The 16,730-nt window shown below is 33.5% G+C and overlaps 1 protein-coding gene across 4 annotated transcripts in view; it reads right to left on the bottom strand.

Moving 5' to 3' along the window:
- The window catches only part of LOC124802923 (golgin subfamily A member 6-like protein 22), a 323,612-nt gene that overhangs the window by 28,147 nt on the left and 278,735 nt on the right, over positions 1-16,730 (bottom strand). For all 4 annotated transcript variants that reach the window (XM_047264007.1, XM_047263998.1, XM_047264015.1 and 1 more), the window contains one exon: positions 6,283-6,458. In XM_047264007.1, coding sequence (XP_047119963.1) covers positions 6,283-6,458 — 176 coding nt within the window. The remainder of the gene's footprint in view (positions 1-6,282; positions 6,459-16,730) is intronic.

Below are 16,730 nucleotides of genomic sequence, written 5' to 3' on the forward strand. Positions count from 1 at the left end.
AAAAGCATTTAGTAAAATTTTGAATTGTGAAGAACCCCAGGAACTTCTAGCAATTAATACAGACACACCCATCAAGACTCCGCCTGGTCTCATACATCCTCCAACAATCCAAGAGGTGGAAACAGCACTCAGAGAGATGAAAAATTATAAGGCATGCGGAGAAGACCAAGTTTTTGCAGAAATGTGGAAATATGCCAATGATACAGTTCGAACATTTTTACACATAGCCCTAACAAAAATATGGATACAAGAAAAGTTTCCTGAACATTGGACCAAAGCCATAGTCCACGCACTTGACAAAAAAGGAGATAAAAGCAACCCAGATAATTACAGAAGTATCTCTCTCTTAGACTGCACATACAAGATTTTCTCCACAATCCTATACAAGAGGATCAAAGAGCAACTAGAGGAAGAATTAGGTGAATACCAAGGAGGCTTCAGACCTTGGAGAAGCTGTGCAGAACAGATCATCACTTTAAAATTAGCCACAGCATATTACAAGAAACGAAATAAACCTCTTGTAATAACCATCGTGTACTTTAAAAAAGCATATGACTGTATCCATAGACCTTCAATGTTAAAAATCTTAAGAAATTTCCTGCTCCATACGAAATTAATCAAATTGATACAACTCTCCTTAACCAACGCTGTATCAAAAGTCAAATTCAAGGGGGAACTCTCTGAGCCATTCATCATGAAAACAGGTTTAGGCAAGAAGATTGTTTGGCGCGCCTGCTGTTCAACTGTGCTTCAGAATACATAATGAGCGAATAGTACAAGACTAACCCAAAGAACATACAAATTGGAAGACCCAAAGACAACATAAGTTTAAATTGTCTAGGATTTGCTGATGACCTTGCTCTCTTGTCCAACAGTATTCAGGGACCCAAACAACAAGTTATCTCACTACAGGAAATAGCACAGAAAATTGGTCTTGGAATATCCTTTGAAAAAAACAGCCATCATGTTAACTGACCCACCAATTATTAACAAAACTGCCATAGGAAACCAAGAAATCAAAATTTTAGATAAATTTAAATATCTGGGAGAAATCATAAATATAACCTCAATGAAAACCCAACATGGCATAACAGAATAAACAAACTGACTAGAGCACAATATCACACCTACAACAAAAAGAGCCTGACGGTAGCAACAAAACTAAAACACTACAAAATTGTCACTCAACCAGAAATAAAATATGTAAGTGAAACCATCTTCAAAACAACTAACACTGCACAAATAGACAAAATTCTCAAAATAGAGAGAAGAATAATCAGAACACACATCAACAAATTGTACCATAAACATGGACATTGGAGTGTAGCTACAACTGAAACAGTCTACAAGGAAATAGAACTGGTAATGAGTATAATCAGGAAGCAAGGCATTTCATTTTTAGGACATCTAATCAGAACACCAGAGAACAGGATCATCAGAAGAATAATAGAAAAATTGTGGAATAGTAAGTGCAACATTAAGTGAATTACAGAAATCAAGGAAGATATGGATGAGCTACAGATTACATTGGAAGACCTATGAAACAAAACTGACAAAATCAGGAAACTCACTGACAAACAAACCAGACTGCAAATGAGAATCAACAAACAGACAATAGGAAGAGTGATTTCCAATGAAGAAAGGAGGCTGAGATCCGAGAAAATGAAGAAGTACTGGGCTCACAGGAAACTGAAAAATTCTTTGTATAAAATTGGCCAGAGTGGTCCAATGAAGGCCATAAAATGTAAATAATAAAAGAATAGTTTCTGAAAGGCTTAAACGTACAGTTGTGAAACTTCTGTACAAGAAGGAGATAAGGCAGATACTGCAAACTATTTGCTAATCTCACTACTGACATGTTTTCCTATGTTCTAGAGAAACTCTAGCACCTAGGTGAGCATAACATCATCAGCAAAAGTCAGTTTGGATTTCAGAATGGGCTATCAACAGGAGATAAATGTTGCCAATGCTTGGGAGTCTATCAATAAAAAGATGGTTAGAATATTTTGTGATCTATCTAAAGCATTTGACTGTGTCAGTCACCAAATACTTTCACAAAAGGCTATGTTTATAAGTATAAGTGGTGCAGCAGTTAAGTGGCTTGATTCATACCTTTCAAACAGATAACAGGACATTATATTGGATAGTTGACAAACTGTCTCAGCATCATTGGAATGAGGTGCCATCACATGTGGAGTGCCTCAAGGCTCTTTTCTGGGTCCCTTACTTTTATTAACGATCTGCCTCTTTGTACAGACAACAGTGTATTTAACTGTTTTCTGAAAATCTTCTTAAATGGTTAATTACGTTATTTTATGCTCATAACAGGGTTTTTTCCTTCTGAATTTAAGTATTCTTTTATAAAAACGGAAATGAAATTCAAATAATTTGAAACCCCACTAAAACACTCCATTCGAGCCATTTGATGCCTGTGACATGATAGGCTAACTCCCTGCTTCTACCATCATAAAGCTAATTCACAGTGATGTCTTATTTTGGAATTTACATTTAGGAAAACAGATTGCAAATGGATTAGTACCATACTGTACAAATATATCCATAAAACTCTTGACAAATTGTTTTTGAGTGTTTCAAAGAATGAGAAGGTGCATAAAGATTGGTTGCACTGTACCAGCAAAATGTCACCACGTCAAGCTTCAGTTCCCTTACTTCATTAAAAATTTCATGTACTCTGAAGTTAATATTAATTAATCTCCAAGATACGTTTTTTCATGTTACAAAGAAGGATAGTGCCAGTTGACAAAATTAAACCGTTAGTAAATGTTATCATTAAACCCACTTCCTTGCACATCACTGGTAGCTTAGTTGGTAAAGCGATGGACTGTCAAATTCTTGAAAGAAGGTAACCATAGGCCACTGGTCAAGTCTAAACAGTGACAATATTTTAACTCATTTATAAATCAGATTGACCGTCCTTTCAAATGAAAACCCAATCACAATTACAAAACTTCAACACACCGATTAGAAACAGAGCATTATTGTGTTTTCCTTGGCATTTACATGCACTTACATTTGCAATAGCTGCTCACACAAGTCACATTCAAATTTTCTAGTGAATGAGACCATGCATTTTTTACTTTATTAGAAACAACGTTTTTTTATCTTCATACTGTCCAGCTAGGATTCTTATTGTTTAAGCTTTTGAAGTATCATAATCTTATATAAGATGAAGTTAAGTCTGCTTCAACCACTGACGTTAGTTTGCACTCACAAACAGCACAGCTCTTACGTTTGTGTTACCTGCATGTTGCACATGCTTTATATCTTCTCCACATACAAAACCTCATTGTCCTACACCTCACTGTACTATGGGAGTATGGTGACATCTTCACTACTAGCAATGCTTCCCAAAAAAGGTAATTGTTTGTAAACAAAGTATATGCCTTTATCCTTAGTTGTCTATTTCTCAGGCTAAGATTAATGCGAAGCTATATACAATACATCCCACCATCAAAAGAACTGCTACACTGTGTTCTTGCTAATGCTACTTTCATTTTTTGTGTAAAACTTTTAAAAGTTTATGACCATTCCTCATAGTCAAACATGCTATCCATTGCCCCACAGAGCACATGATTCTAGTGGTGTCCCTGATGAGTACCTTGAATATTAGAAATCAGCATTAAGATTTGCCAAGAATAATATTATTGTGCTTTGAGGCGTATTTCATGACTGATAGTCAACAATCTTAGCTTTAAGATATGGACCGATTTGCAAAAGTTCCACAATTCCTTACCTTTGAGCGAGTTTAATGATTTTACAGGGAGCAGGGAAAAGAATGTCCATCCTTGCACATATCACCACTCTAAATGAGTGGAGCATAAATACATCAATTTTCACAATATTTCCATTATCAGCGTTCACAAAATTCCTTTCTATTGTTACTTAAAAGTTGGAACTACATTTTCCATCACTAAACAGCTAAACTATTTGCAGAAAAAGTACAGAAAGATCTAGTAACTTCAGATAACACTCTTGTGACACACGTATAGCTTCACCTTACTCCAAGTCTATGATGTCACCAGAGTTTCGGGCAATAACAGAGCATTTTTGATCATGTGAGCAATTCTCGATTATTTAATGATTTTTAAGATTTAATTACATAACATATGAGATATTTTGTGAGAATATTAACTATAAATCTGATTTGAATGTCATAATCACACTGAATAACAAAAATGTAAGCTATATTTTTAACATAGGAAAATAGCCTATTGTAAATTCACCACCTTTGCTTATGACACTACACTATTTATTGATAATTCAATAGACAAACTTAATAAGGTTTTTTGGGATATGGTGAACTGGTTTAACATATGTGGTCTTTCTGCTAATTATAGTTAAACAAACTATATTCAGTTTCACACAACCTCTAAAGATGAAGAAATAGGAGAAAAACTATGTGACTGGTAAATAGCTAGGGCAGATGGTTCAAAACACCTGGGACTACATAGCGATATCAAACTAAAATGGTCAAATCACATCCTGGATCTGAGCAGAAGACTGAACTCTGCAATTTAGCTTTATGTTTATGTGTTCTTACAGAAATCGTTAAATCAGCTTATTTTCATGCCATTATGGCATATGGAATGATATTTTGGGGAAATCAGCCACTTGCAAAAATGTTCTATGTGCACAGAAAAGAGCCATACGAATCATGAGTGGAGTCCACACTAGAGCCAAATGCAGAAAATTCTCCCAGGAACTTGAGATCTTCACATCCACAGCACAATATATATTCTCCCTGATGTATTTCATAAGAAAAACAAGCCACTTTTCAAACCTAATAGTATGTATCATAGTCACGATAGTAGAAGAAAAGACGATGTCCACTAAGAGCAGGCAAACCTGATTATGGTTCAGAAAGGGGTCCACTTCAGTGGCTGTAAGACTTTTAATGCCCTCCCTTCACATGTTAAGTGCTTAATAGAGGATGAGCTCTTGTTTGAAGAAAACTTTAAGCCATTCCTATTGAAAGGGTCATTTTATACCTCTGAACCACAATGAATAGTACCAATGTACCTAAAAATCTCAGATACATTCCTAGATCTGTATTTGTGTTCCTGCTATTTATTATTGTAAATGTATTTATTTTTCTACAATATATTTTCTGTAACATATATTTTCAGTGAGATTTATTTTTTCTATAATGTTTATGTAACTGCAAAATTTATTTTTCTGTAATAGAATCTAAGCCATAGATGCTTTAATATGTAACTGGTTAGAACTATTTACATAAAACCATAACAAATTTGTAAAACTGACTTGTTCCATATCCTGTGATATATTCACAGCATGGGTCAAGGAAAAAGAAATAAATTAATTAATTAAATAAATGAAATTATACAGTTTATGCCTAAAAATATAGATAATGACAAAGAATATATATGGGAGAAAGAATGTGTCTAAAGGCTTCTATGCTCTTCCACCATAGTTAAAACTGCCTCTGACAAATGAATTTTTTTTTAACAGAAAACCTGTACATCATTGTTTAAAAAAATATATACTCCTTGTCTGCCTGAAGGCCTAACATGAAAGTGTTTAAAATATGAAGTAAATCAGTGAAGAACTTTTTGATATTTCTGCTAAAAACAATGTTTCCATTCTATATATTACATATATATTTATATATTTACAGCCTGTATCTGTCAGAATTTTCATTAGAGATTGTATAAAAACATGCAGTGAATCAGTCAAGAGCTTTTTGAGATTTTTGGTAACAACATTTCCCCTCTATATATTACATAATTTTTATGTATTATATATAGGTATACAATAACATAAGCATATCTGTATGCAACATTGCTGCAGAATTTCAAGTCAATTGACTGACTGCTTTTTGAGTTTTGCAAGCACAAACACCTGCAGGCTGATCTTGATTAAATACTACATTTTGGTTAAACAGATTTGAGTTGTTATCTGAACATATGAAGGAAAAAAAGATCTCAGAATGTTGCTGTTAATTCCCCCCAACATGTGCCTGAGTGTCTGCACATGCACACACAAAATATCCCATTCTCTGAAGCATTAGTCATACTATCAATTGAACTGATACTTTTAAAGCTATCAGGTGATTATAAACCTTTATAAAGAGAACTATATGAACACACCTGGATGCCACACAACATCTTACTTCTTACACAACCACTATGCTGTGCATACATTTTAGTATTTGCATGATGTCAGTATAAGTAGAAGCTTTATTTTATAAAACAGGAATAAAGACAATCATATTTCTAAGATAGTACAGTGAAACAAAAATACCTTATACAGTTTTGTGCTTTAGTCTTCACACGAAGTATTTCCTTCCCTTGAGTGGAAATCTCTTTGTTTAGAACCTGGAGACCACCATCAAACAAATCCACATTCCTTTGTAATTCATCAATATCTTTATTTTTCTTGTCAAGTAACAATTGCAGATTCTCAATTGCAGCATTCAACTGTAAAAGCAAAGCATGACTGTAAATAGTTTATATTATGATCACACAGCATTCTGTAGCTTAGCAAGGAACTTCATATGGAATTCACACTTTTTTGCAAAACACAAAGGAGAGAAAATGGAAATGTAATCTAATTTTATCAAGAAAGGTATGCTAAATTCAGGTAAAAATGAGGCAAAAGAATAGTTAAAACATTGAGTCAGGGTACAACATCCAGGAAGAGAGAATTTTAGAGGCCTACTTATGCAACTGATGACAATATCTGATGCATAACTGGAAATGATTCTCACAATAGTATGAAGATTGCATCATTGCTCATGTTACAGAACAAGCCATGGGTGAATCATTCCACGAAACACACTTTAATACAGATGTTTTGTGTACCATTCACAGAGGTGTTTGTGAACACCTTGGCTCATCCTTCACTCTTATATTTTACACAACCTATACCCAAATGCTTCTGGTAATAGGTGACTTGCAGGGTTGCTTGTGAAGCGTTCAGTCAAATCAAAATTGTATCCATTCATTCTGGATTATTTCTGTTATTTTCATAATGGATTGGTTAAATAGTTCTGAAAAACAGAACTGCAAAGAAAATATAATTACATTTGAAATAAATATGAGTAAAACTAAACAGCTGATAAAAAATGACAATCATTTAATATTTTCAGAAAATGTGAGCCTATTTACTGAACAGATTTCAGGAAGGGGTGCAGGCAAGGTAAAGCATGATAACAAGATAATTTGCGTGCCATAGGAACCACGACATAACCATAAACATTCTGAAACTGAAGATACACATAAAAAAAGTAATAAACCCAGAACACCTCTTCCCAAAAACAAAACAATTATACTACCCCTAGTTGCCATAGATACTTGGTAGTACTGTGGCAGGCTTTCAGTTGATTTTAAACTTCTATTGACAATTGAACCCATCCTTGAGAAAGAGCTGTGCAGAGTTCTGTGAGAGTCACTGGTGGCTGCAGCAGGTGGGCTGAGGTTCATCTCACACATGTATCCCAGGTCTTTTCTGTAGATTTCATATTTGGAAATATTGCTTGCCAGTTCACACTGTGCATACCTTCTCCACTGAGAAATTAATGGCACAGAACAGTTCAATGCCGATGACCATTATCAACAGATGCATGATTGCAGCACCTTTGCCTTTGGGCAGTAACATCATTATTCCCCCTCCCCCCTCCCCCTCCACAAAAAAGGAACCTTTTCCACACCATAATCCCATAATCCACTACCACCAAACTAGTTTCTTTCTGTGATGTTCTGATAATAGTTCTTAAAACCATTTTCCCTTCAGTGAAAAGCACAATGAGAATTATACTGCAAACTAATGTGGGATTCACTTGTGAATAGCACATTTTGCCTTTAATTCATCATCTGATCTTAATGTTAACAACTCAACAATAAACATGAGTCTGTGTGATACACAGTGTAACAGTAGAATATAGACCAGCGGTTCTGAGCCTTCAATACACAGTGTGTCAGAAAATAGTGTCTTCTGAGGTACACAAGATCTCTACAGACAAGTGACTTGCAGACATAATCCAATTATGTCAAAATATTAAGTCCCAATAACTGTCTTGTTATGGATTAGTTACTCTTGATCGACCTTGTAAGAGCTTTGAAGGTTTAAAAATGAGCAGTGTATTGCGTTATTGAAATGTGATATTACTATTTTTGTAAAAAATTGTCATTTGTTATTGTAAAATAATGGCAGAAACTGTTCAAGTAGTTTGTCCACAGTGAACTTTTCAAGACACTGTTTTGGAAAAAATAGTAATTTCACAGAGGTTTCCATAGGGTAGCTTTTTACAATTTTCATAGCAGTGTTGACATGGTCATGTTTCTGTCAAAATTTTGTTAAGGTCAAAAAAAATAAATAAATAAATAAAAAATAAATAAATTATGTTTGTGTGCACAATGTCTGAAAGTCATCAAATGTGACTTGCAGTGACGTGGAGAAATCCTTAAGCATACTGAAAACTGATATATATTCAATTTTACATTAACATTTAGCTTTAAAAAAAATCTGTTCACAACATGTTCAATGCAATCTGGGAAACACTAAAGAAATAGGCAAGTGGTGCAAGGAACTGCTCAAAAAGTTTAACTGATGAAATAAAATATCTGTATATAACACAGTAACAGGAGACAAATTTATGCATATTCATATCAGCTGGAAACTGTTTTGGCATTCCAAGATGAACTGAAACTGAAATGATTTTCACCCAGCGAAATCAGAAAAAACAACAAGAAATGTTTCAGTATTCTTCTCAATGACAACACCAGCCATCACACAGTGGTATGACTTGATTATTTGATGGAGAAAAACATCAAATTAATGTTTCATTGCTTGCGTTCACTTAATTTGTCACCAAATGACTTCATTTTATTCCTTTAAGACAAACCAAACTGCATAGTTATCAATTTTCATAACCTCAAGACCCTTTAGAATTCTTCTGAAATCATGTTTTTGTAAAAACTTAAAAGTTGATACCGACATTGTCCTATGATGAAACCTTCCTGTCTATCTGAACAACTGCTGAAACAATTAAATAAGTCACTATTACACTTTGCTGCTGCTAAAAATGGAGTTTGTGTCTTAATTATGACAAATTATATCTTTGTGACATTTTGCTGTAAGAAAGCTTCACCAAAGAAACTACACTCTGATCACAACAAAAATGTAAAAAAATTAGGGAAATTAAGGATTTAATACATTGTTTTTGTTATCTTTAACTTATGTAATTAACTTTCCTATGAATGTAGCTCAGTTCTGGTTTGTGGAGAAATATTGATGGTTATTTAGTTTTTGCCCTCTTCCCTTCCAGTTTATCACATTTCCAGATTATGATTAACATTTGAAGGGGTCAGCCGAAGAAAGTGCTAACATGCCAGAGCACATTTTGAGTTGCTGTGTGTTATACTTGTATGTTTGGTTAAAGTCAAAGACAACAACATAAATACAACAAAACAAAATAAATTATACAGTAGAAAGCTCTTTCTAGTGGTGCATAAGGGAAAAACTTGTTACCCGAATGTGATGCACTGAAAAATACAAGTAATAGAATGATCAGACTAATCCTTAACAAACTGAGGGATAGCAGTTTCTTCCACTGATCCCTTCATTTGGGCACTATTGTTTGCAACTAGCAACATCATTTGGACACTATTGCTTGAAATTAACAACAGAAAGTTTTTTTAGATAAATTATGACCTCCACAGCTGTGACAGAGGACAAATGCTATTTGCACAAAATAGAGTACAAAAGAAACTTGCCTCAAAATGTACATCTGGATGTTAATACTTAGTTATTCCTTCTATGAACTTTTTGTCTAGGGACAAAGCATAGGTTTTTCTTAATTATTGACTATGCTAAGTTAAATAAACTCAGCTACAAACTTAATTACAAACTATAACTTTATACACTCAGTAAAAAAAGACCAGGTAGATGTTTCTGTTAGGACTATTGTTTGCAGATGTGACTGTGCTAAAAATGAATGAGGATAAATTAATTTCTGCCTTTGTATTCATGAAGATTACACCTAAGTAGTGGCAATTTATAATTGAATAATTGCAACTTTTAAAATGCTATTTTTTTAAACTGTAAAAATTCAGAACAGTAAGAACAATGACAATAGTTTGTGTTTGATTTATTGAGTAATTACGTATATCAAAATTTTCTACTCAGGGTCCAGTGAAATGCACATTATTTGTATCATATCTCTGAACAGATTTTTTTTTTTCAGTTTTACTTGTACCATTCTGTTTTTTGCCTTTAGGTGAAACCAAAGGGATTGCAAGTCCTCAAAGTTATTTCATGTTTCTGTCAGTATTTCCACAGTTTTTATATGTCTCATAGCTGATGGGCTAGTGGTTTTATCCTCCTCTATTATTGGTGTTGTCACATGAAGCTTTTCATTAGCAGTTGTCTATACAGTGAAATAGAGCACAAGCAATTTTTTGTAATACTACTTTCTCCTGCACAAAATAATAGTTTTATTTATTGTCACATACAATCATAAATATGCTATGCCATATCTCTTCTGATCTATAGGTGATCTCATCTTATGTTTTCATATCTCGTTTGAATCTGCTTTTCACTTTTACATGGTGCCAGATGACACTTTCTGAACTGCTTTCATCAAGTTCAACATTTTAATCCCTTCGCTCTATTCTGCTTTCAAATTCTACTTTTGTTGAGATGTACAAATTGTGTTGTTTTCTTTTTTTCCCATTATAAATATAGGTAGTTCTAGAGTCTGTTACGCCCGACACATTTTGTTTTTCTTTACACAATTTCATCAGTTGTGGTGGGCATTTATTGCTCCTTTTTACAGGTTCTGCTGTTTTGTCATTAGTAGGGATTGTAATTAAAAGAATTTGGTTTTACTTTCAACCTTCACAAGTTTCAGCTTTCAGGAATCACCGTTGTATATTTTGTACTTCACTTCACCGTTGTAAAACTTTGTACAAGTTGACTTCTTGCCAAAAGAGAAACAGATAAAACACTATACAATGTCTCTGAAGAAAACATGGAGTGCAAAGTACAACAAACATAGAGTGCAAAGCACAAACTTGAAACTAAAGAAAAAGTGAAATCATAAAAGCCAAAAAATATGAAGGTTGAAAGTTAAAGAGATTTTTTCACTTCAACCTCTCCTAAAGACATTGGAAAAACCTGCTGACTTCAAAGTCCATAAAAAGATTTCATAAGTGCCAACCATCACTGATGATGCTTTGTAAATAAAAGTAACATGCATCTGGTTTCATGTTTTGTTAAACCGCAATATTCTTAAGGTGGAAAAACGAATTACAATCAGTGTATAGAAGGTACTGTGGAAGATGGCCATCCAAACAAAGATATTATTGTTGAGATGTAATGTCATGTAGTTCACATTATTTGCTGTACTCATGCCAAAGGTTAAAGGTGTACAACTTGATATTCAGTTACCTTTCGGAAGTAGTACATTTGGAAGTAAAAATTTTTTTGGTTTATTCATAGATACAATCACATATTTATGACACAGTCATAACCGGTTTTGGCCATAGAATGACCATCTTCAGCTGCTAAAGGGGGCATACACTGAACACTGGTTCATTGTCAATGAGTTTGATAACACATGAACCTGTGTTCCGCACATGCTGCCTTTAGCATCTGAAGATGGTCATTGTATGGCCGAAACCGGTTAGGACTGTGTCATAAACATGTGATTGTGTTATGAATAAACAAAAAAAAATTTTACAAAAGAATCTGTCATGCACTCCATAGACAAAATGCTGTTTTTCCAAAAACATTTGGAAGTTAAAGAGCCCATTCATTTTGTTTGGACCATTTCATTAATTTTCAAAACTATCTCCATAATGTTAATAGTAAAGTATCCCTCCTGAATTGTTAATTCATTGTTCTTTTGTACATAACTATTTGTCATTGCTTCCAGTTACCTTATTTTGTCAGTACACATGCCCTTTTACAGTTTGCAAGACGAATGAGATTATCAATTGAGAGAAAAAATTTACGGTTTGGGTCATGATCAAAGAAATGTGAAAAGCTTCAAATGTACCATTTTAAGTAATTTTATTCAAATACAAAAGTAGGAGCATTATAAAGATTATCATATAATTTATTACATATGTACAAATATTATATATTTTAAACATGAAAACAATGATAAAAATCTAACTGTAAAATAATCTATGTTCTTTACATAAGCAAATCTTAATAATAAATGCACTCTCACCAACACAACATCACTGGCTTCATGAATGATGCCTTAAATGCAACCTATGTGCTCACAGCGTGGTACAATTACACTTTTAGGTTAAAGACCCACAGGAAATTGAATATATGTAACAGTTTTATTTGGAAATTACCATAGCTTCTCTCTGGCTTCATGCAAAATATATTGTTGTCTTCAGTCAGTCGAGAACCCCTCCCCCATTTCATAGAGACATTTTTCATGCACAATATTAAATAAAATTACTGCCTCTTTTATTTTTTAAGATATTAATTATGCAAGTAACAAAATTTCTTATTTCAATACAGTTAAGAAAACGTGAGAACATTGACCTGAAAAAAGCAGATTTCTAAAAGTTTTTTATTTAAGCATTCATACTTATTTGTGAATTTATTTCAAAAGCACTTTCAAATTTTAGTCCTAGGGGTTCACAACATGCTCCTAAATATGAGTATGCAGAGAATAGTTTAACATTTGGTTTACTTTTGGCTACTTGGTATAGGTATCACTTACATGTGGTACAATTGTGCCAGCTGACAGATAATTACCCAAATAGCCCTTATCAAGACTGAGATGCACTTGCACCAATCTCAGAAGGGTGTTATATCAAAGACGAAATAATGAAGAAATTTTTCCCTAAATATTATGCCACCTGAATTTGAGTACATTTGTGGCTTCATTTTTTTAAAATTATTATTTCATCTCAAAAGACATCATCATAAAATGGATCACTTGACAGCTTAGTCATCTCTACTTGGGATACCACATGGCCATATTGTTTTCCACAAGTAATAAAATAATTTCTGTTTCTTCTACCAATTCCACATGACATATACTAGCTCTTACACATTTTCTGGAACACTACCTCAACACAAAATGAATTATGTCACTGTAATAACTAAGGAACTATTTGCTAATTTGTATTAATACATTATTGTTTTTCAACTTTGAACTGCCTACCTGCTCTGTGACAAGTTTCACCAAAATTGGTCGGTATATTGGTATTAATTTACTAATTACAGGCATGCTTTTGCACTCCATTGGAATGCAAAACTGGTCCAGTTACTGTGCACCCACACAGGCATAAATATGTAGAAAGCAGTGAAAGGAATAAATGCAGATGTGGGTGGACTCAAATGGGCCCTACTTTGGAAGTGAGTGCTACTAACTAAACATATTTGGTATGTATCCATATTTGCAGCATCAGTCTCTTGTCTCTTTTTTGTGCTGTATTTTGTACACATTTTCCATTTTCTGGTGCATCATAACAGCAAGTCTGCAGTTTACTATTTGTCCATTACTATTGAGGTAATCGCTTTTGATGAACCTTGTCACACTGTAAGGATGAAGTTCAAGAACAGTTGCATATGAAACACAGTCTCCCTCTTGCTCTTTCACTTGTTATTCCCCCCCCCCCCCCCCCCCCCTCCCTCTTATTTACGCTCATGCACAAATACACAGCCACAATTTTCCAATGTGTTACATACATGTGCCCGTCTATTACCTATCATTCATCCAGATTATTTTCTGATTTTCAGTTTCTTTTTTCCACTCTGGAATTTACAGTTTTAAACAGATTATAATATATGCTATCAGAGATGTGAGTCAAGCTCCTTTCACATGTTAAAGAGATTACAGTAGATAGAGTCTTCTAGCATTGGAATAATGGTGTAAGACTCTTATAAATGATAGATGAAAATCTCTAAGATTGAATTGTATTTGGCCACATCCTATGAAGGACAGAACAATGAAAAAAGAGATTAAGTACAGAGTATAGTAATATAGGGTATATAAATAGAATACTGCAAAAAAATATCTACTGCTAACCACAGGATAATACTATAATCTAATACTAACATTTCAGAGAAGAGCTATAGGCAAGAACATTACTCTCAAATGTAATTCCGACAGTAAATAGCAATTTTGTAAAAAGTCAATACTTCCCAGATGAAGCAATCAGTTCCTCTTTTGAGCCAAATCCTTTGTAATCAATCAGTAAGAAAATGCTGTCACACACAACAGAGAACTGGAAGAGGCAGGCGACATGGTGCTCTTCAAAGACCAGGTGTTGGTTTTACCAGAAATAAGGAAAAATATTAACGTAGTGAGAGGAACTGTAGAGGTTTGTCAAAGTACACATTGTGCAGCAAGGAACTGAGAAGATACTGAAGTACAGTTAGTCACTAAGTTACTGCAGATGATTATTATAAACTAAACATGGGGCTGGCTACATAAGAGTGACATACTTCAGCATGTCTCAACTCAAAAGCAGTACGATTGCAATATATGTTAGCTACAAAACAAAGGATAGCATTCTTCATCTGTGATTATGCACCACACATTCATCTGAATCTTTTTTTTTTCTAGCCATGTTGCATGTTTCTTTAACCAGGAATTTCAATTTCAATGAAACAGAGTCATAAAATGAGTATAGCAATCTGATCAGTACACATAGTTTTGAAACAGGATAAACCACCCTACGAGATGCAGTAAAACATGAGAAACTTACATAGCCAACATAACACAAACAGATCTCAGTTTACATTGAGATTGGAAATGTAACTACAATCATTGCTGATCATTATGGATAATTAATTGAAGTATCATGCTAAATTGCACATGAGACTGGAGGACAGATCAATTTAAATTTATTTTGCATAGGTTACATAAATTATATATGGTAAATGGGAAAATGGGAAATAATGAAAAGTATGAACAGAAGTGGGAATATTTCTGTTGTATGGGAATCATTCTGTAGATATTTCATGCCCACAGAAGGATACCAAAAGAATATAAAGAAGACCAGAAATGGTTCATAACAAATTAAACACAAACTAGTTATGAGATTTACAAGACTAGGAACGTGAATACCTCAGAGCGTCAAATGATACTAAATATTACACCTATTAACTTACAAATGAACAAAGGATCATATGACAGTAACATAAAAGAGTATAATGAATTTAAATGACAAAAACACCATATTTCACAAATGGGAGAGCTGAATTTAGAAATAACTGGTCAACTAAGAGAAAAATGTAGGATTGTTTTACACATTTGTTTAGGAAAAGAAAATCTGCCAAGACATAAGACTTGTAACTGCCAGTAACTACATCACATTACAGCAAGCTGTAATGACAGCATTATTATTGTAGCAAAAGTGTTACCATACATAAAAAAGTTAGTTTATATTTCAGAGTTAATTACATATTTAAAAACAGCAGTAACATAGTGCATACACAGAATGATGTTAGTACAACAATTCACAAAGTTGAATTAATGTCAAGCATTTGAAGGTAATGGATAGTTACCAGATGTCACAGTAAAAAGGTACACAACATGGACACTACACAACGAAAAAGCTTATAAGAAACAAGCTCTATTGTATTCGTGAATTTATCACAAGGAAAATGTCCAGTATGCTGAATGGACATGTCAACAAAAATGGGGGACTGTGACACAAATATCATGTGAAGAGAAAGATAAATGTGCAAAAGCAGGTCATTAGATCCATGGCTGGAACGCTCTGAAGAAAATCCTATACAAATAAATTTCAGAACCTTACCATATTGATATTATGAACTTTACGTGTATGTGAAATAGTTATGTATGTGAAAATAAAATGCAACATATTATGAAATTAGGACGTGTATGCTTCACAGTAGAAGGGAAAAATATGACAACCAGGGTAACAGTGAATAAATAAAACTTTCTTTGCATTTTACACATTTCAGAGGATTCTGCTTCATGATGCATACTCTACAACATTATGAATGCATGAATGAATGGCTGAATCTTGTTCAATTAAATCCCTACCAGCATAGAGAATATGAAAGGAAGCTCATGACTACAAACAGGAATTACAATGTTTCCTGATTTTTACTGTCCATATAGCATTAAGGAATATAGGAATATTTTGAGTTCCATATGTTAATTCTGTATTATCTAACAATAATACAATGGAACACATACAAAATAGGACATAAATGCACTGAGTATACTATGTGTTTTCATTAAAGAACTTTAATGCTGCCAATTTTCTATAACTTGTTGTGAATAGAAGTTAATACTTGTACTTTTGGTTTGTTTTCTAAAAAATGAAAGGGATTTATATATGCTTTTGATTACGTCCATACAGTGGAAATTATCTTTGGATGAATAAATCAAACTAAGCATTCATCCTCATTTCAAGCAATACTGTGCCATACATGACATTCTATTAATAAGCACAGCACACCCACAATAGCTGACTTCTTTTCACTTTCTCAACTAAAAAACTACACTTTTACTTAATGACCAATTACACAAATATTGTATCTGTAACTTTATCTTCTGATACAGAGTTAATCTACAATTAATACTGGGATTAATGAACTATAGCCACAGTTAAAGAAACAGCTTAGCCAGTATAAGAAATAGTGAGTGCCATGCTTTATCCTCAAGTATTGATGATCTGACAGCCAAACTGAAATGAAATGTACTTTTTTTATAAATAAATTTTGTCAATTTAAATATT

Source organism: Schistocerca piceifrons, chromosome 1, assembly GCF_021461385.2.
Source record: "Schistocerca piceifrons isolate TAMUIC-IGC-003096 chromosome 1, iqSchPice1.1, whole genome shotgun sequence".
Classification (NCBI taxonomy): Eukaryota; Metazoa; Arthropoda; class Insecta; order Orthoptera; family Acrididae; genus Schistocerca; species Schistocerca piceifrons.